This window comes from Silurus meridionalis, chromosome 4 (genome assembly GCF_014805685.1).
Source record: "Silurus meridionalis isolate SWU-2019-XX chromosome 4, ASM1480568v1, whole genome shotgun sequence".
NCBI lineage: Eukaryota > Metazoa > Chordata > Actinopteri > Siluriformes > Siluridae > Silurus > Silurus meridionalis.
The window spans coordinates 19851059-19873264 of NC_060887.1; the positions used below are offsets into that span (position 1 = coordinate 19851059).

The window sequence follows — 22206 nt, forward strand, 5'->3', positions numbered from 1 at the left end:
TATTGTAGACATTTCTAAATCACAGCCTTCGTCGTTTGCTTTTAAACTTTTGTTTTAATACAACATATCTGAAAACTAAAGCTGCTAATCATGCACCAGGTTTATATCAAGAGAAATAGTAACATCTTTACTGTATCTTACAGTAAAATACTGTTTTACCTTTATTGTGAGAGATAGCATGTTGTGGCCAATCACAGAGAACATAAGAATGTAACTTAGAAGCTCATGTCTAATCTGAGCTCAGTGGTGAATACTTATTATTCCTTCTCTTTGTCAAACTGAAATCTTTTGTTAATTCTTTCCTGTATTTCTTATTCTATTCTGTTGTTCCTATGGTTTTTCTCTTTAAGAGTAACAGTCTGCCAGTGCCATCTGCTTACATCTCCCCTTCGGCCCCCGAGAACATGAGGAGAGCCAACACTCATGTGGTGCAGGCAAACACTTGACCATGCACGCACGCACGCACGCACGCACGCACACACACACACACACACACACACACACACACACACACACACACACACACAAAGAGAGAGAGATATGGCAATGGCATGGCAACTCTCTTATAAATGAACTATAATATGGAAATTAAAACATTCTTAAATGGCAGTAAACCATCAACACACAAACCTATTTCTGTTTTTGTAAAGCTTGAGGTGGGTGAATGGCTCTGCTGTTTGATCAGGTTGGTGTTTTTACGGTTGTGTACCCTGTCTCCCTCACTCTCACTCTCTCTCTCTCCCAGTGAAGAATAGATCTGCAGACAGCTGCTGCCACTGCTGGCCAACTGCACAAACCCATTTTCATACCTACACTCTGCTGTCAGATATTACATCTCTTGACACTATTAACCAAGCTGTATTGTTTCCAAGGGAGAAGCTCATCAGCATTCCACAGATCCTGCCTTTGGTGAGGGTTTACAGAGGTAGTCAGTTTAATCACTTCAAAATACTGGGAGGAATGTGTAAAAACTGTTTATAACGTTTTTCTGATAAAAGCAATTGCAGGCACACGGGCACATCTGTCACAGCTTTATTTCATCCTACAATGATATTTTGCGATAGGTTGACAGAGAAGGCATCAATACATTAGACCATCACCAAGACTGCAGAAGAGTAATTGGCCTGTGTAGCTCTCTTAGGTTGTCACTTGAGCAAAAGAAAGTGTGAAAGTGAAAGACAAAAGAGAAAACGTGAGTAGGAGGACGGGTGGGCGAACCGAGGTATGAGATGAAATATAAAATATGAAGGGATGGCAAGAGGCTGCTGGAATGCACTCGAGCTTCACCTCAGAGTGAGAGAGAGGGAGCATGGTGAAGGTGAAGTGTGTATGGATGTGTGTTTGTGTGTGTGTGTGTGTGTGTGTGTGTGTGTGTGTGTGTGTGTGTGTGTGTGTGTGTGTTCCAGCTCTGTGGGCAGGGACAAAAAAGAAAAAAAGCAGAAAGGTGTCATGCATGGATGTGTGTGGGCTGGATCATTTCTGTTATTATGCAGGTGGGGGAGAGGACAAGAGACCTACTGAAGGCACAAAGTTGAAAATAATTTTTTTTTGAGTGAAAAAGCTTTGAGTTTCAGGGAAAGAAAGAGCAAGGGACAGACAGAAAAGTAAGGGAGAAATCGAGGGGCCCACAAAGGTGGTGATCTTGTCTGGCCAAGCTGTGGCACAACACTGACAGTAATGACTTCATTTTACTATACACACACACACACACACACACACAATACAGTGGTCCTAGAACAAACATTGGTGCTTTTAACCGATGTCTAGTTTCCCAAAGGGTCATATCATTAAGAGTATCCCTAAGTAGCACTCCTAAAGCTTTACCTTAAAACGTGACAACTGTTAAGAGGATTTTTACCAGAGAATTAATGTTAAAATATCATTTTGGATTTAATTATTTAATCCTTTTACATGCTACTGTGATTTTCTTTTCTTAATGTGTTTGTTTTAACTGTAATATCATGCATTGGCTTTTCATTCAACATGAAGACCAAATCACCATCATTAATTTCAACATTTAATAATGGAAAATACTGTCATTTGTATGTTTGAATTTATAATAGCAGTCTAGAGAGAGTGTTGTTTTAGTATTTATGTTTAATACTTTAACACAAAATTAGCAAAAGTGGCAATATTTGACCTTTAACAGTTAAAAGGAGTGTGAGTGGAGTACATTTCTGGATTTACAACTACATATAGCCAGATTTAAATGGTTCATTATAGGGAATATGACTGAAGAAAAAGAGAGAAAAAAAGAATTTGCACTACAGGAAAACCACCTCCACAATATGCAGTAATAGTTAAAGCATTTCATAATAGAGCAATGAGGCCAATGTTAAGTGAATTAAAACGAGCATGAGTCAAAATGAGCTTATAGTATAATAATGTGTGCATGGGTGTGTGTGTGTGCATTTGTAATCTGTACAATATGTAGGCTTCAGCCCGCCTACGCACACACACCCCTACACACCCCTTCAATCATATTTGTATGCTGGGGATCGTTGTAATTAACTGCTTACAATGGCGCTCAATCGGACTGAGAGGAGGAAAATCTAAACTCCATTAGCCACAGGTCTGAACGCCTTTAGCACGACATGCCATTATCTCTTCTGCGTGATTCCACAGCACTGTAATTAAAATCAAAGCTTTGCCCACACTCTGTGCTCACATTGGAACAATGAGCAGTGATTAGCATGTTTTCTCCAGGAGAGAAATTTCGCTTCACAGTAGAGACACCGGACGCATCCGTCGCAAGTAGTTGACTGCATTTGTTGCCATGGTGATTGTGGTGAATGGCAGGAAAAGTGAGGCTCGTGGCGGGAGTTCATTTGCCACACGAACCCATCAGAAGCCTCTGTTAGAGTTGATGAATGCACTGCGGTCAGATGTCAGCAGGGTTAATGCAAAGTCAGCTGCAAAACACAGGTTACTGTTCATACCGCCCTGACAGTTTGGACAGAGTCACATAAAACCCACAGTGACCCCATCAGACCCCACATGTTCCAGGCAGGAGAAAATAGTTTTCTTTTTCCCTCCTGTACTGGGTTCGACAGACCGTTTTAATCAGACATTATCTACCAGCAACAGCATCAGTGGGACGTGTGTGTGCGCTTGCCAGTGGTGTTTATTCTGTATGTTCTTTATAGCTTCTCTGGGTTTTTTTTTAACAACTTAATTATTTTAAAGGATAAAATTTTTATAATGGACCTCAATAAGTGCTATGACAGGAAAAGTAATGCATATCATAAACAAAAGCAGATCACAAATAAAAGAAAATACATTACGATCAATGGCATAAAACAAAGTACAGTAGTTTTTTCTACACTCCAGCAGGTATTGAGACATTTTCAAATGTTATACAAACCTTAACTAATTTGTGTGCGATTATTAAGAGACTTCCATTTAACTTAGCAGGGAAGTAAACAATTTGAATAAAAAGTTCCCAGAAAATTTTAAATGTACAAAGAGAGCATTTAAGACAATTGAATAAAACACTAACCGGGTGGTCAGATCTGCTGACCTTTGCAAAGTGTTAGTGGCAATGCACATGGCAAGGAAATAAATACAACAAAATGAATATAATAATAAATACAGCACACAGAATAATCATTACTGGCACCATAAAAGTTACCATTTAGGACATTTAGCATACCCTTATCCATTGAAACTTCCCTTTGACATAATGTGACAGTGCTGTATTTGATCAGTAATATTCAAAATACCAGGAGGTTAATGGTAACAGCGACTAGTGTGTGATGGGGTTGTGTTAATTAATTCAGAGGTAGATAAGCAGCACACAGTATATTATTGAGGATCCTGACAGCTTGTGGGAAGAAGCTACTCTGGAATCTAATCTGGATTCTGTATCATCTGCCGGATAGCAGGGGAATGAAGGGATAGGAGAGATCAGACTCTATTCGGGTGGCTTTATTGAGGCAGTGTTCGTGATCTGGGTCCTGTATTGAAGGCAGAGAGACCCCTTAATGATATTCTGCCCCGTCTTCACTATCCACAGCAGGATGGCACCTCTGTTAGAAGCGGTGCAAATATGGAGCATAGCCTTCCCCAGTTCTCTTCCCCAGTTTTTTTGTTTGCTTTCTTGAGGTCATTATGCAGACTTGGTTTGGGCTTCTATACATCTAACTGGGGTCTCCCTATATATTTTGTGCTCTACAGTGATTCATAGTTCACAAATGATTGTATGTTCAGGAATTGTAATGATCTTGGATTTGAATAAAACATTCCAATGCCAGAATGCTTACTATATTTGTCAATATAACAACCATCATCAGTCACTTTATCATTGATGATTTTACATTTATTAATATAGATTTAAACAGTATGCAATAGTGGTAATTGCTAGGTAAAAACAATAAAAGCTAAGCAAATAAAAAGCTTAGTTTAATAGAAGGAGCTGTTAGTCAGATAAAACTGTTGGTTCCTACTGATAAGCTGAGCTGACTGACTCACTGAATATACCCAGAATTCACACTAGCACATTTCCCATCGCCACTGGCATACCAGAATTTTAGGGAAAAGTAACTTTTTAAGCTTTTTCTTTTTTTTTTTAAGAATTGTAGTGTGTTCAAATGTGTTGCTCTAATGATTCAAGGCAGAAAATTGAATTTGACAGAGCATCAAGAGGGCCCAGAAGGCAAGTTTTTTCCACAGAAATGTCAAAATGCCACAAATGATCATACTCACTGTTCAAATTTGTGATGTGAACAATCCGAGATAGCCGAGAGGCCTATAGACTGTGGACCAGTGTATGAGTAGAACATGTTAACAAGCTGAAACTCAGGGCGGTCTATCTAAGCCTCAAAATCTTCTTACCATTTTTGAGTCAACGCCAGGTGCTGGGAACCGAGCGCACTACATTTGCCAGAATGGCTCAATGAAGCCACAGAGCGGGGTAGCTAGAAGTGGCATCTTAAACCTGTGTAATGTTTGGGGGGGCACAGGTAGACCTTTTTGTTAATGCCAAAACACTCTATGATTATCTCATGGATTTGAAATATCTGCCAATTCAGCAAGTACTGGACCACAAGAGTCCTTACTGATTCTTTTTTTTTTTTTTTCCACTCTACCACTCACTCATTCTACCCACACTGCAGTTCTGCAATCAACCGACCAAAATCCTGCTTTTGGCCCAACAGACATTTGTTTCAAATGCTGCTCTCGCAAATGAATGTAACACCTTGGCAGCATACGTCCTGCATAAATCTATTGTCCAAATTAAACAGAAAGACTCTTGAGCAGGTTACCTACAAGACTCCTTTGATAGAAAAGCTGTGGAAGACTGACTCCGCAGTCCAACAGACCCTCTTGAATACAAGTGTCCTGAAAATGGTGCCTTGTTTGCTGGCAATGGTTCTGTGAATGGAACACATTATCCTATCATATACCCATCACCACCACTATTTTTGAAACCTGGGTTTTTGTCCAACATCATATGATCTTTTTTTGAAAACAACTTAACCTTGCAGCATTCACTAAGAGCAAATATAGTGATTGTCTCCAGTTCTTCCCAGGACACAACCTACAGTAATGTTTGGAATAGACAACAGTGATTTGATCATCAGATCTGCTATGGATCTGCTATTTCCGTTTGTAGAATTCTAGAGTTATATTTATATTAAGTTTGTAATCTTGCGTACCAGTGTAGATTTATTCATTACTAGAGACTCAAAGCACTTTTGTACGTCGCTCTGGATAAGGGCGTCTGCTAAATGCCGCAAATGTAAATGGAGATAAGATACAAAGAACTCTCAATGAACAATGAGACATCTCCACTCTACCGATATGCCTGATCCCAAGCCCCTACTACGATCAGTTGCATGGACATTACAAGCAAGTGTGCAGAGTTCCAATTCTGACAAACATGCACTTTTTTCTTTTTTTTTAGGTTCTGCAATGTTAATATATATATCCTCCTAGTGGTAATCATATTAGAACACATTTCCTGTCACAGATAAGGTGGTAGGTTATGCAGGTATGCTATAAGGGCAAAAAGAGGGCAACTACATAAAATTACCCATGGTTCTGCAATGGAATGTCCAACAAGTTTACACATGGTGTGATAAGCAGATGTCCACATAGTTTTGGCTAAACAGAGTTTTTATCATTTTAATTTTTAGATTTTGCCTTATTATGTGATTCCAAGTAGATTGAATAAATCTCTGTTTTTTAAAAGCCCTAATGGAATGGGCATTTTCTGCCATCTGATATTTTCTTTTGGCCATTGCATAATATTCTTGGTACAAAATGAATGCATCGATAACCCTAGAGCTGATTGCAAATGCTTGCTAAAACAAAGTCTTTAAAACAAAATGTCTTAAACTGTGAAGTTGCCATCTGTCATTAACCACAAATACAAATTCAGTATATCAGTCTACTTTTGCTTTCAATTTTAAAAAGCCTTTTACTGGCCCATTTCTGTACCTTTACCCCAGGTCTCTGCACTATAATAATAATGATCATCATGATAAGCCTCAGCACTATAATATAATAATGATAATGCCGTTCCATAACAGCGAGTATTAGTGGTTATTTCATAAGAATAGTCCAGTAATGCTGCATGGGGCCTGTGATACAGTGTGGAGTCATTTGCTTTAAGTACCTCAAATGCTTGTGGTTTGTTCACAGTTATGCAACCATCACTATGATTTACACCTGATGAATCTAGTCCCCAAAGCAAGAGCAAAGACGTGTAGGCCTGCTTTTATACAGTGAACTGGATGGTTTTAGATGCAGTTTAATGTCAAATGCATTTTATTAAACTATAGAAGATTTAAGCCAAATATCCAGCCAGGTTTGTATTAAAATGTATTTCGACAATGTAACACTAATGGCTGCACAGAACCTGTGAAGAACCCAATATATATTTTAATCCAAAATGTAAAATGTATGCTTTCCTATTATACTTTTTCCAAGAAATTTGGGCAGAACATCTTTTTCTCAAACCAATCATTCTTACAAGTAAACCAAGACAATTTATTCACATGTTGCTGTTTACAGTGTACTTTTGCTTGGTTTTGACAGTAATAGCAAAATAAAAATGCAGGGTCTAGCACATACTAAAAGACATTAAAGTGTTTTTAAAGTCCACAGGGATACATAATGTCTTAAGGAAGTTAATTTTTTTTTATTATAAAAGCTCCATTCTACTGTCCAGCCTCCTGTTGCTTCAGTACATTTAACTTCTTAAATTAGTTTTCCCCATTTTATTCTTCCTTCTTTTAAAGAGGTTCTTCTGATTCTTTTTGTTTGTCTTCTTCTTAAGCAAGCTTCCCTCTGCTTTCTCAGTCCCAGACTCATTTATTATGTCTTTGTCCACTTTTAGAACTTTGAGCTTTTCTTTGGTCTTGGCTTCCTTTGAATTCTGTTCATCCATTTTGGCTATTTTCTTTTTCGGACCTTCATCCTTTAATTTTTTACCTTTTATCGCTGGCTTTTTCTTCGCAGTGGGGCTTTCAGTTTTGCTGCTGCTAGCAGCTTTTAATTGTTGCTTGGTCTCTTTGGATTTTCCCTGTGTACCTTTGCTCTGTTGCTTAGACTCTGATTTTGAGGTTTTTTCCTCAGCTGGTGTAGCTGGTGTTTCTGTTTCGCTGGCCTTTTCATTTTCTTCTGCAGTGCAAAAGACAAATAATATAATGAGAAAAGACTAATTAAACATTTAGTCACAAGTTTTGTGCACATCCTTCTTTTTTATTGTTACCTGTGGGTGCAGAAGGGATGGTATTAGAGAACTTCTTCAGTTTTGCCACAAAGAATCCATCCATGTTGTGGGAGTGTGGATAGAATCTCCGAGACAGTTTAAGTGAAGGGTGGAAACGTCGCTCTTTAAATCTGTAAAGAATTTTTCATTTTAAATATGAATGATGCCTAATTCACTGTGATTGTAGAAAACCATTAGGAGTTCTTATTGAGATGTCAAATATGTGGTTAGAGTACCTGGTAAAGCCTTCTTTGCCAAAGTCCAATCCTGTCGGAACCAGTTTTACATTTCTCTTCTTCAGGGCATAATCCACAACCCACTCATTCTCTTCAACCTATAATACACAACCCTTTGTTACAAGTGTGTGCAACTTCATAATTACGCATTCCTATTTTTTTCTTTTGTTACTGATGTGTTTACATTTAGCTCCAGTGTAAGCGGACCCAACGAATTGATCAAATCGATACTTGGCACAAACAACCAAAATTTAGGTTGTAATTTTTGGTTATTTTATGATGGCAACGAGTTAATTAAAAACATCAATAATCCTCACTAAAATATATAACCAATTAGTAAAAATGCTAATGTTAGACAATTGGATCATTTTAAAGCAATTCATCAATACCACAGTTAATTATGCAAAGAAATAATAATAAGTACAATAAAACTGTACAGATTTTGGTATTATAATTCAGCAAATTATTCAAATTTTAGGTTGTTTTAGGGGAAACTAAAGAAATATGAAACTTACATAGCACAAAATGTAAAAGCACCTAATTAACAAAAATTTTGAGCAGCAAACAAGCATTTGTATCTTACATTAAATTGCCTTATGTATTTAAAAAGCTTACCGTAATGGAGCAGGTGCAGTAGACAAGATAGCCACCCGTCTGTGAGTCAGCGTTGACTGAGTCAATAGCAGCCAGAATCAGCTCCTTCTGTAGATGAGCTGAGCGCAGGATATCGGCACTGTCCTATTAAGCAGAGGGATAACTAATTATTCAAGGCAAATGTGTTCCTTTCATACTCGAAATGGAAAATGCTCTACATTGTAGGCTCTTCGAGCAGGATTTAAACCTAATGTGTAATAGCTGATATTATAATTTAAATTTCCCCAAATAAAAAAAAATTATAATTGAAAATGTAAAAATTAATAATAATAAAAGCACCAGTCATGGGTCAAAAATAATGAGGGTTCTTAACCATGGCAATCCATTGTCTTAATTTTGCAAATATCAGTCAGTACCTAGTGACTATTCAATAATAATTGTTTGAAGCTTTTCTTTCATACTTTTCTTACTAGGTTATCTAAAAAAATAAAAAAAACCTTATTGCAGCAAGTTTTAAAACAATTTTGTGTTGTCAGTTCCTCCAACACAATCTGGGTCATTACACACAACATTACACACATTCATGGCATTAAAGATGTCTCATATTAACCAATAATAAAAAATTAATCACAAACAAAATTAACGCAACGTTCTTAAATAGTATAAATATATTTATAAATATCTATAATCTCCAAGTAGTACCTTGCTAGTTTTCACTGCTGGATCTTTAGAGATGACCCCTGTGCCTGAACAAGGCGCGTCCAGTAAAACTCTGTCAAAACCTCCCATCACCTACCATTCACAAGAAAATTTGATAGTTTAGGAGATCACAGTGGGCAAAATACAAAACATAGTGATGTGACTTATTATTCTTAATAAACAAAAGAGGAAAGCAAATACATTAATCTGGAGAAAAAATGTGAATATATAAGGGGGGGGGGGTTGGGAGGTGTTAGCGGTGATGGCTAGACGGTGAGTGGAAGCAGACCTTAGGAAACTGTCTGCCATCATAGTTACAAATGATGGTGTTGGTGACTCCCAGGCGATGGATGTTTCCCACAACACTTTTCAACCTCTCAGCACTGGCATCGTTAGCAACTATCACTCCTGTGTTTCTCATCAGCTGAGCTGGAAAAGATGTTATATCACATAATTCAGTAAAGGAATTTCATTCCTAACTCTGGTAAGCATTTCTGTAGCTTCACAAGCTTTATCTCTGAATGTGTATTTAAGAAACTGTTTTAGGATTCATGTATAATGATAATTACTTTTTCCACCATATAAATGAAATGTTATATTAGCTCTTAAGATTACTTACCTTGTAGTAAAGGTATCTACCTTTACTAAACATCAAAAATATCAATTTTAATATAGACAGTAAATAACAATCAGAAGTCATCCTATAAATCAGGATGAGGCATGAGCATGAGCGTTTTTACCCATATATGTGGTCTTTCCTCCAGGAGCTGCACTCATGTCCAGCACAGACTCCCCCTCCTGGGGAGAAAGAGCCATTACAGGAAGCAGTGAAGAAGCTCCCTGAAGCATGTAATGCCCAGCCAGATACTCAGGAGTTGCACCTGGTAGGAAAAGGGTAAAACATAAAATATTTAATTTAAAACTTTCACCAAGTTAGCAAATAAACCTAAGCAGAATCCATGTGAATATATAGTTCATATTCATCAATCCCCACAGAACTAACCTATGGGAACTGAGGAATCAAAGATGACCAAGCCCACTTTCGACCACTTTCCCAAAGGATCCAGATTTACACCCCTATTAATCAGACCCTGCGTGAACAGAAAATGATACACATTTATGATCGACATACATTCTGAGTTAGAAATATAGGTCACTATATAGACCTACAGAGATCCTTTACCTGAGCCAAGTCTCTCCTCCTGGTTTTAAGGGTATTGGTCCTAATGGTGACAGGCCTCTGAATTTCATTCGCTTCCAGAAAATCTATGAGCTGAATTGGAAATATACACACACACCACAAAAGAAACTATTATAAGAAACCTCATTTGTTTGGAGCACAAACATCACTTAGATATTTAGGAATGTGCTGGCAGTACATATAGGGGCAGTGGGTTTGTCCATCTACCCCTTTCAGACTCTGACAGCAGGTTTGTCTCTCCTGTTAGCATAGCCACACATGAGAATAGATGCAGATGGGTGGTACTACAACAGGAATGTACAGTTTTAAACTAAATCAAAAGCATCATTCAAATGTGAACTCTGTATAGATGAGTATTCTTATGGTTATCACATTTTGCCACACTATATTTTAAAAATGTAGTAGGTCACATAACTATTTAAAAAAAGTTTTTTTATATATATATATATATATATATATATATATATATATATATATATATATATATATATATATATTTTTTTAAAAGCATGTCAATTTAAATAGCATTGGTAGAAGAATGCTGAGGATGGAGCCACTAGGAAGGAGGAAAAGAGGAGGTTTATGGATATGGTGACGGTAGACATGCAGGTAGTTGGTTTGAAAGAGGCAGATGTAGAGGACAGAGTAATATAGAGACGGATGATCCGCTGTGGAGACCCCTAATGGGAGCAGCAAAAAGATGATGGTCAATTCAAATAGAATATATACAGACATAATGGACCCAGTGTGACTACAATTCCAGAGATATGCAGGTTAATATGAAATACCCCACTTCCTCATTTATAACAATTTCAATCATATAGATACTTTTGAGAATAACTAATATCTTGAAATGCCTAGAAAGTGAAATCTCAGTACCACCAAGCTGCCACTGCTGGGCCTTTAAACATGGCCCTTAACCCTAACATACAGGTATATAAATATGATAATTATAAAATCACTGTGGATAAGGACATCTGCCAAATGTTTAATTAAAAATGGCAACAAGGACAGGTAGCAGCACTGAGCCAAAAAAATTTAAATAAATAATAATATAAAAAAACCCAATGCATTTTGAAAAACTGTTCAATCATAAACCATCACCAAAAAAAAGCTTAAAAGAAATTACTAGTGAAAGGCAAACACAAAGACAGTTATTGTATTAAGATAAATGACACAGTAAAACTCTCTGATGATCTGAATTTCTACTTATGACAAGTCAATACATGGAGATAGAATACAAGAGAGAATGTGTTTTACTGGTAGATTGAGTAGTAGATTGAATGGTAAAGTGGTAGAATGAGAGGGTAGAATGAGGGGTAGAATGAGAGGGTAGAATGAGGGGTAGAATGAGAGGGTAGAATGGTGAGTGTGGCATTGAAAGAAATATATCAAATGTAAATCTCTTACACTGACAGGGTAAAAGAGAGAGATGAGGGACTTCAGGCCGTGTGCATGCAGGTGCGTTTTGTTGTGTATAGTTATTGTTTGAATCTTGAACATACCCTGAACATTTCCCCAATGCCTGAGTATGCCTGAGAGTTGTGGGATTTATAAAATATAAAATAGTATAAAAAACGTAGTCATAGTACACTAAAGAGCAGAGCAGAGCTGAAGCACTGTGAAAGTTCTAGTGCATGTCGCTCAAAACCTGTAGGAGGAGGAGGGATTTTTTGTCGTGCCAAAATAATGACATGGTAACAACCGTAGTCAACCCAAACATCTCATTATCTGTGCATGCAAGCTGACAGCCTCAAATCTTTTACTCAAAGCAATGTTTTTTGTGTCATATTTGTTGATGTGTATCTTATACACACACATGAAATATAAAAAGTACATCCTCTTTGAATTCTATGGTTTTACCCATAAGGACATAAAGATCATCTGGTGTCTTAGGTCATCTGGAGGTCTTAAAATTTGGTAAATACACCCTCAGATGAACACCATGACTTGACACTATGTCCTTACTTATTTTACAAAATAAAGCCAAAACAAAAAAGCCATGTGTGAAAAACTAAGTGCACCTTATGATTCAATTGCTTGTAGAACCACCTTTAGCAGCAAAAACTTGAAGTAATTATGTTCTCAATGACTTTCTGCCTCTCACTTCATTGTGAAGGAACTTTCACCCTTCTCTACAATGTTGCTTTTGTGCAGCTCTCTGTAGGTCCTAGAGCATTTCAGTCAGGTTGAGGTCTGGACTTTGACTGGACAAAACACTGAACCCATTCTTTTTCAGTCATTCTGTTGTGGCTTTGCTTGTGTGTTTGGGATCACTGCCCTGTTGCACGACTCAGTTTCAACTAAGCGTTAGCTGGCGGACAGATGACCTCACCCTTTACTCTAGAAAACTGCTATACAGAAGAGTTCATTGTCAATTCAAAGACTGCAAGTAGCCCAAGTCCTGTAGCTGCAAAACAAGCCCAAATCATCTCCCCTGCCCCACCGTACTAGACAGTTGGTATGAGGTGTTTTTTGCTGATAGGCAGTGTTTGGATATCACCAAATGTAGCGCTGCGCATTTTGCCAAAAAATCTTCACTTTGGTGTCATCTGTATAAATGACATTGTTTTAGAAGTCTTGCGGTTTGTTCAGGTGCCAATTTCGAAACAAACGTCAGGCTGCTTTGTTCTTTTTATAGAGAGGAGGCTCTCATAGAAATGCCACTTTTTGTTTTGCAATTTCTCTGAGAGTTGCACGACCTGACCTTGGGGTCAATTTGCTGGGATGTCACCTTCTGGAGATTCTTGGCTGTTTTCCACTTTTAAATAATGTTCCCTGACTGTAGAACAATGGAATTTTAATTGTTTGGAAACACTTCCCAGATTAAAAGGCAGCAACTTTTGTTTCTCTAAGATTATTGCTGATAAATGTACTCCTTGGCGTTGTGATAAGACACCTGAATGCTCTAGATCAGCAAACTGATCAAACTTTTATAGAGATGATTACGCTTGCTATGGGATCAATTAATTAAGAAGGTTTGATAAGCAGCACCTGGCTGCTATTTAGCCTCTTAATTCCTATGAAATCAGGAACGGTGTACTTAGTCTTTCCACACATATGGTTAGTAATACCTCCTGTGCCTATTACCTCAGATTTAAGGTCTTAAAGCAAAATAAACAAGGTGAGTGAAAGAAGCACACCTTTTTCTAAAACTACAACTGTACATTATGTACATTTCTCAACGTTAATGCCTAAAGAAATGGCTCTGACTTTCTCACACACACCTCAGAATGCGGAAACAGCTCCATGAGGTTGCCCATGAGGAAATCATTGTAGCTGTAGTACATGCAGAGATCAGATTTTAGCAGTGAAAGGTACTCTGCTCTCTCTCTCCCCTCCTCTCTCTTCTCACTGAAGTTGGCGAGAACATCAATGTTGTCTTTGATCCTCTGATGAACGCTCTGCAGGTCTAGAGGCAAAAGTCCTACACAAAACAAAAGAGAAATCAAAGAACAAAACTACGGTGTGCCGTTTTATTTATTTATTTTTGAACCATGTGGCTAGTAACTATGACTCACCCTCTTTCTCTCTCTCCTTTACACTAGGCAGTTTGAACGCATCTATGTGGTCGATATTTGCCTGCACTGTGTCTTCCTCCTCTTCCTCCTCCTCCTCCCCTTCCATGTTGTCATCATCTTCTTCCTCCTCCTCCTCACCATCATCATCGTCGTCGTCGTCCTCATCTTCACTCTCCTGTGCTGCAGCTTCCTGTCGTTTTTTCTGTTTCCTTGCAGCTCGTTCAATAGGTAGCAGCTGTAAAAACAATGATTGAAATCATCTGATCTTGCAAAATTTAGTTTTGCCAATTTGTTTTGAGAACACTTTACACACCTCTCCTTCACTGCCTGCCTCCTCCTGCTCCTCCTCCTCCTGTTCTTCTCCTTCACTATCTTCCATCGCCCCATAGTCATCGACCATATCATCATCCTCATCATCATCTTCAAGTAGTTCTTTTCGTCCTTTCACTGCATCATCTACTTCATCAACATCATCTTCCTCTTCCTCCCATTGGCTGTCGCTGTCCTCGTCCCCTTCTGAATGGTCAATTTTGCGCTTTCTCTTAGCTGGTGTCAGCCATTCGCTGTTCTCATCGGAGAATCCTACAAATGACGAACAAGGAGCGTTAATTTTGTTCAGATGATCCCACAATGTGTCGCTCCTCAAAGAGGAGAAAATTGTCCATTCCAGTAATTTGTACCTTTCTTGGGCTGTTTCTCTTCCTTTGGTGCAGTGGCCCCCTGTGCCCTCTTCACAGCACTGCACACATTCAGGAAATCAATAAAGCAATCTGACTGTACAAATAACAACTAAAGGACCACTTTATAACACTGGAGATGATGAGTAGAAAAAAAAACTTACCGTTTTCTTGCTCTGCTAGACAGTTTTTTTGGCTCGTCTGCTGAAACGATTAGAAACAAATTACTAAACATTTTCACATCCGAAAGAATTCAACATCTCAAGACTCCATATACCAGCGTCTGTGTCTACTTGCTCCAAAGTTCCCGCATACAGCCGGTCATTTCTTAAAGACTGTGTCTGAATAGCATACTGATTATATTTTTTCCACATGGAATATGCAAATCAAATCATAACAAGCAGCATTTCTAATTTCCATAAACCTCAGTGGAAGAAGCAGATGAGGTTTAGAAATAAAACAATCAAACCCCTTGGTAGGGGTCAAATGTTTAGACATTCAATTATAGATGTTTCTGTTATTAGTTTAATATTCAAATTGTTAATAAGCAACGGCTTTCTCAACAATTATACCTGTTTCCTTGGATTATGTGATCACACATCAATATCATGGACCATATGGATGTGGCACAATGTAACGTATTTATAATTGTATTCAAATTGCTCTACGACCACTGATTACTTGCATTGATCACTTTTAAAGCTGCTACATGCATTAGTCCGGGTGAAAACTACCATGCTTACTCTGAAACATGAAGCCAGCCAAGCAGGGTTTTCACTCTGCTCTCATGCATTGTCACACATTCAGCGATTGCTGTTTTCCACATACATGAGTTTACAGACACCCACAATTTTTTGTGTCACGGTGACTGACCTCCTATAAAACAGAGCCAATTTTGGCCCCATGGGATTCAAACTCACATACTTCCTAAGACAGAATAATGGCTTTTCTGATGCACCATCAGGAACCATTGTATCAACCTTGGTACCATGTACCTTTTTTATGTCATCATGACATGGATGATGGACATGGATGATCTCTATATCTGTGTTTAAAAAAAAAATGCACAATAAGTTTTATATCATACCATCCACTAAAATCTTGGCCAGCTCAGTCTCTGCGCCTTTCTGCTTCCTGGCTTTTCGTCCAGGTCCACGCTTCACCTTGGTTGTGGGATCAAGCTTCCTCCCCATGACTGATCCTGCACAGCTGTGCTCTAATACCTCCTGAGAACAAGAAGGCAGGTTCAACACTATTGCACTAAAAAAAAGTTTAGTCATAAAAGCATAATGTTAAGGCTCAATATAAACACGTATAAACAGGGTGTGTGCTTCCAAAAATCGTGGTACAAATTTCCAAGAGGATGAGTGACTCATCCAGCATAATTTTGTGCTTCAATATTGATGATTCTGGACATACTTTTATTTAACATCTAAGGCTAACAATCACGTGACAGTAATAGCTTGACTGAGGGGTAGGTACATAGGTAGCTAGGTAGAAAGCTAGACAGACTCTTGAACTCTTTGACAGAAAACTATACCATGCAGTATAAGCATGCATTTCAGCCAGATCATTAAAATGGGCGATCAATTATTTTCTTCAGTTCACAACAATAAGTATAAACATCATTGTGATCACTATATAGATCTTTCGATTTAAGCCCAACTGGTGGGTTAATCATGCTCTCTTAGCTAAAAAGTTTCTAGCATTTTGCTATTTCACATTAGCATGTGTTGTAATTGAACACGTGAATAATGCATCAATTACTTCTTGTCCACTCACCTCTACTGCTTTCCTAATTTATTACACCGTCCCAAAACTGCGTCGGATTTAACGCTGTTTATCTTGTAGTAGGAATCGGTATAAACTCACACGAAGAAACACACGTGAAAAAATCTAGAACACGTTGGACTGCAGGAAGCGCGACATGAACTACTTCCGTCGCAGAATTTTTGCGACAGCACCAGCGCGTGTTTTCCTCCACCCGTTTTGAGGTAAGTCTAGGATATGATTGGCTCATGGGGTGGCATTTGCCCCACATTTTTAAGGACCGCGGGAACTGTGAAACATGTCTTTGTATTTCTGTGTATTTTATTTATTAATTAATCTCCGTTGTTATTTTATATTTAAAATATAGATACACTATTTTTTTGCTCCACAATAATATAAAGAAATGGAACCAATTAGCACTATGTTGCCATTTATTATCTAATATCTTAAATAATGATCGTGTAATGTAATGTTTTATATTAAATATATCTCGTATTATACTTTCGTGTTATAATAATCATATTAGTAGTAATTTTGTATTTTTTGTTCAATTCCGGCAGCATGTTCAGAATCAGGTTAAGGAGATATTTGTATATAAATCTCTTGCAGTAAACAAAAAACAAAAAAGCACTGTAAATATGTAATGATCTGAAAGCATTAAAATTTATGTAATTTATTATTTTTTTATGTATTTTTTGTTATATATTTGTTTTGTTATTTCTGGAAGTAAGTGTAAATTTGACATCAGTATGTAATACCTCTTGTTCTTTTGCCATTTAATAATAATAATAATAATAATAATAATAATAATAATAATAATAATAATAATTAATAAAACGACGGGAAAAAAATTAATAAACCAAATAAACAATCTGAATTCTAAATCTATAAATCTGAAATCTTAATCTATATATTTATAACTACAAATTCTGGCTCCTTTCTGTAGTTTTGTTGTAATTGGTCGAACCCTGAAAACAGCGGATGTTGATTGGACATTCGGCAGCTTCCTTCAGTTAAAATAATAACCCGAGAGCCAATCCCGGTGCAGGAGGCGGAAGTAGTAGGAATACGGGTGGGGAGAAACAAAAAGCGAGGTGGGAAATTGGACAGAGAGCGCGGCATGTATAGTGTGTGAGCGGAGCTGAGAGATGGAGGATGAGTGGGATGAAGAGGAGCAGCTGGTGGTGGCTGAGCTGTCTGGAGTGATCGACTCGGATGTGCTGTGTCAGCGCGGCGGCGTGTGCAAAATCGTGGGCATGAGCAGCGAGCAGCCCGTGGTGCAGGTCGGACGCTATGTGTTCGCAGGGGAATACGAGGACGCCCTGGGGACCTGCGTGATCTTTGAAGAACAAGCCAAAGATCTGACCAAATCCGACTCCAGTCCGGGTCTCAGATACAAGTGTCACACCATGAAAAAACTGATGCTCCAGAGGACTTTCCTGTCCGAGAGGAAGGAGGGAGAGGAGAGCACCGGGGGGATCGAGGTCCTGTCTCTGAATGAAGATGAAATGTGTGGCAGATCCAGCACTGTGTGTCACTACGCCCTGGACCCTAAAGAGCTCCAGAGACTCGATGCTGGAGAAGACATGAGTGGGGAGTCAGACAGTGAAAAAGCAGAGACACAGGAGAGTTCAGCAAAAGAGGAAAGTGTCCTGGAAGAGACAATAGAAGATCACACAGAGTGACACCAACTGGACCTAAACTGTAATCTTTTTTTTTTTTTTTGTATAAAGGACACATTATGGTAAATGAGATCGTTACTATCAAGAATATTTTTGTAATAAAAAATTATTTAAAATAACTACTGTAATCACTGAACATCATGTCTTCATGATCATTGTTATAATAATAAACCTCATTCCTTCTGATACTTTTCAAGTCTGAAATATACTAATGATCATTCGAACAAACATCATTAATTACTGATTAAAGCCTATGAAAGAATGTGCAAATGAGCTTTCTGTTGATGATTTAATACATTAAATACATTCAGGGGCATTCGTGCGATCCAAAGATGACAACTGTGGTCAAATGAATGCAAGTAAAATCACACACTTTACAACAGGCTGATTATTATTCATTTTGTTACTTGACTTAATTCTGGTAAAAGAGAATGTATGCTGAAAGACCATCCACTGGATCGCTACGAATAACGATCCTACCTTCCTTTTCTAATTTACCATTGCTTGAGTTTATTTAACTGGAATTTATTGACATTTGAAAACAAAGAAAATAGTATGATCTAGGAAAAATAACAAATGGTAACAAAGGAATTAACAACTAAAAAACAGCCCAAAATGTTGTATTTAAAGTAGCTTTTCTGACTGGGGGGAAATCTAACCAACTAATTACATAAATAATACAAGGGTTGGCACTATAACAGCTCAAACTGGTCGTACAACCTGGTCATATTTTCAAAGTATAATGGCGGAGTGATCCATGTAATACACGATCTGGTCAGGAAAGAGATCCACTTGACTGCATGATTCAAGATCCTTCAAGATAAACACAAAATAAAATATAGCAACCCATCTAAATGTATAAATGTGTTCATGTATGGAGCTGTTAGTTTAGCCAGTGCTAAATTATGTTTTATGTTTAAGAAACTTAAGGAGAAGAAAAATCTGAAAATGTAGAGAGAAGCAGAGAGAAGCAGAGAAAAGGACAGAAGTCTGTTTGAGGGTTTAAGCAGCAGGGAAGAAGAAAGAAAAAAAAAAACAGTAAACCAGGACAAGAGTTGCCAAAAGTGACCAGAGCCAAAAGTTTGTTAGCAAAGATAAGTCCAGAAGAGTGCAAAACCATCAAAGAAAAGCACCAGAGAAAGTTGTCAACAGAACCAAACACAAATCTCACCCCAAACAGGCAGTCGTTAATTCTGATACATTTAAATTATGCTGCCTGATAGGAGCCAGTGGCAGATGGCTGTATTTGGACTGTATTTTACTCAACATAGTTGTCCACTTTCCACAAAATTATTAACTGAATCATTTCATAATCACTGCATTAAAGCATCATATGAAAACACACTTGTTTGTGTGAACTACTATTTTTATTGTTGGAGCGGGGGACCTTACATAACTATACATTGTTTCCAAACTTTGTTTCTACTTCTAGCCATTTTACACACACAACTTTAACAATAGTTACATTTCAGAGACAGAGAAACTCTTATTGGTACACACAAGATTTCAGATATTAACATGTTAATGTTGCCAACATTATATTTGAAAGTTCATATAAAAGATACGAAATATTTCTGAGCCACACAAAGAAAGCACATGACTACATCAACGCACATTATCAACGTGTTCAAAAAACATTTGGTACTGCCTACTGACATGATCACGATTGAAAAGTGAACAATTAAAATTCAGAGGTCAAGATTTTGCGCCACATTGATACACACACACACACACACACACACACACACACACACACGTGAATGACTGGTTTGCCCCAAAGTCCAGCAACTGTGTTTATCACAACACCCCCCAGACCTCCTCAAACGCAGAGCATATTTTGCTACATGTGAGAGCTGCAGACAGAGGGTAGTTACTGATGGACACTTCCTTCTCTGTATAATCCACATTTACCTAGAAGAGAAAATCAGAAAACGTATGCATGTAAAATCAAAACCTACATATTGACATTGAACTGACTATTCAGAAACATTTACAAACAAAGCTCAATTAATAAAGGTTAATGACAGTCTAAAATACATTACAATATTTATGGTAAGAACTGAGCAGAGATTTAAAACAGAGTACAGAGGTTCTTAAACTAAACCTCAAAGCTGTTCCAATCAGTCCATACGTGTCATGTAAGAGACGGTTTAGTCTGAGAAACTCTGAGCACTGTTTTGAGAACCACTGGTCTAATAAGTGCAATGACAAACTCACCTTTCCATGTGCAAATGCTCCAATAACAACCACAGCAGGACCATCCTTAGGGATAAGGGTTCTGGGACAGACGGCATCTCCTGCTTTAAAGGACATGGCGTAGCGTGGACATCCTGCAGGCAAGTGGTCTGAAACAGGGTTTTTAATCATCCGCAGCAAGCGCTGTGGCCCATCAGCCGCTCTCACACTGAGCTTATGCAGGAGCTGCACTGAGAGTAAAAACAAGAGGAAACTAAGCAAAGACTTGCTGCCAGTGTGAGTCACTCCCACTGAGCAATGATCAGTTTTTATTTTAATGTTCTTTAACCGAAGATGTTTCGGACTTGGCACTAAAAATAGTGTGATTCTGTACATTTCAGTGCAAGAAAAGAGTCTCAAAAAGAGATCACTTTACTAAACCCTGTGTGCAATTGTACGCTATAGGTCTGATGTTGTAAATATAGAACTTTACCCATGAGTCCACAAAAGCGAGGGAATGTGCGGGGAATTCGAGTCTGAGGATTGATCTCGATCAGAGCATTCTTCTCAGTGTGAATGTACACCTGCAGCAGTCCTGCTCTGTTCAGTGGACTGTCCATCAGCATAAGCAGGGACTGTATAGGAGCAAACAATATGTTTAGAACAATAGTGTCAGGTGCTCTGTAGTGTAAATCACAATGCAATGACGTGCTGTCAAGTGGTCCTGTTGTTACCTGATGTGTAATATCTGGGCGAACATTGCCAGGGTCCCTTCCACTCTTTATTATAATATTCTTGTGCTGGTCACAGTTTAGCAGCTCGAAAGTCTTTCCAACCTTAAAAAAAATACACAAAAATGAATCTCCAAGCAAAGTTCTACTGTGGTTATTTTATAACCGTTTTATAACGTTATACTTCTGTTATTTAACTCATCACTATTCCATAGACGATCCGACGTATAATTTGTTTTACTATCATCATCATCATCATCATCATTATCTAATATATAATGGAGCGCGTCTACTAGATGTAAATGTGATTAGAACTTTACGACACCAGAGTTTATATGAAGCTGATGTGATAATTAACAAAATCCATTAGTAACAAACATGCAAACTAGCTTTACTACAGTTTGCATATATATAACTTCAACTGCACACAAAAATAAAATAAATAAATAAACCTATTTAATGCCAACGCTAACATTTCTTAACCACGATTCCTCAGTTTTATACACACCTTCACAGTTTCCAGAGTCGCCCCTTCTAAAATAACCACCAGTCGAGTCTCTATCATTTTGTCGTGCATATTTCGTGGTTGTTTCGCTGTTTTTGGCTCATATTGGTCTAAATGTTCAAGACCACGCTTCTCCCCCGTGTGAGCTGCCATCTTGTTTGAAGCGCGTCGCAGCAATTCTGCGTCATATCACAGGCGACTCGTTCTCTTCTCAAAAACACTACTATTGTATTCTAGTGTTTTTTTCACAACAAAAAAACGACATAAACACTTCAAATTCACATAACTGTAAATTTCTTCGATTCTATACACACATTGATTAGAAGTACTTATCTTATTATATCTTCATGTGGAATGCATTACAAGGGTTAATCACAATAGTACAGAGATTGATGAATCAGTAATTGATAAATCAGATAAATTAGCAATTCCTCTTCAGTAACCTTATTGGTCGTGATCATGTATCTAAAGCGTGTCCACTGGGGTGCAGTGAGAATTCTGTCCATCGCAGGGTACCATACACATTTTTACATTTAACCAGAGAATTCTGTCAGAGAGAATCCTATTTTGTCAGAGAGAACATGAACAAGAAAGAAAGAACGAAAGAAAGAACGAATAAAAGAAAGAAAGAAAGAAAGAAAGAAAGAAAGAAAGAAAGAAAGAAAGAAAGAAAGAAAGAAAGAAAGAAAGAAAGAAAG

General features: G+C 37.8%; 3 protein-coding genes across 6 annotated transcripts; 1 reads left to right on the forward strand and 2 right to left on the reverse strand.

Moving 5' to 3' along the window:
• Window positions 1-471: 471 nt before the first annotated feature.
• On the reverse strand, window positions 472-22122 carry emg1 (EMG1 N1-specific pseudouridine methyltransferase). Of its 3 annotated transcripts, none has more exons than XR_006925393.1 (6): window positions 21512-22122; window positions 21007-21108; window positions 20766-20907; window positions 20315-20523; window positions 19817-20008; window positions 472-527 (listed from the first exon to the last, which is right to left on the reverse strand). XR_006925393.1 is itself a non-coding variant. In XM_046847250.1 (5 exons), the coding sequence occupies exons 1-5, from the start codon at window positions 21659-21661 to the stop codon at window positions 19895-19897; spliced, it is 717 nt and encodes a 238-aa protein (XP_046703206.1). In that variant the 5' UTR covers window positions 21662-22122; the 3' UTR covers window positions 19527-19894. The 3 variants fall into 3 exon arrangements, 1 of the variants encoding a protein (XP_046703206.1); XR_006925394.1 differs by lacking the exon at window positions 472-527 and adding an exon at window positions 1693-1720; XM_046847250.1 differs by lacking the exon at window positions 472-527 and having other exon boundaries at window positions 19527-20008.
• nop2 (NOP2 nucleolar protein homolog (yeast)) lies at window positions 6973-16612 on the reverse strand. Of its 2 annotated transcripts, none has more exons than XM_046847232.1 (16): window positions 16428-16612; window positions 15733-15871; window positions 14810-14846; window positions 14649-14707; window positions 14282-14550; window positions 13969-14203; window positions 13675-13874; window positions 10430-10519; window positions 10250-10337; window positions 9987-10127; window positions 9536-9675; window positions 9250-9339; window positions 8569-8691; window positions 7954-8051; window positions 7718-7848; window positions 6973-7626 (listed from the first exon to the last, which is right to left on the reverse strand). In XM_046847232.1, exons 2-16 carry the CDS (start codon window positions 15836-15838, stop codon window positions 7196-7198), a joined length of 2238 nt encoding a protein of 745 aa, XP_046703188.1. In that variant the 5' UTR covers window positions 15839-15871; window positions 16428-16612; the 3' UTR covers window positions 6973-7195. The 2 variants fall into 2 exon arrangements, with proteins under 2 accessions (XP_046703188.1, XP_046703187.1); XM_046847231.1 differs by having other exon boundaries at window positions 14810-14849.
• gtf3c6 (general transcription factor IIIC, polypeptide 6, alpha) lies at window positions 17491-18285 on the forward strand. Its single transcript, XM_046847251.1, has one exon. The coding sequence runs from the start codon at window positions 17564-17566 to the stop codon at window positions 18098-18100; it is 537 nt and encodes a 178-aa protein (XP_046703207.1). The 5' UTR covers window positions 17491-17563; the 3' UTR covers window positions 18101-18285.
• Window positions 22123-22206: the final 84 nt, after the last annotated feature.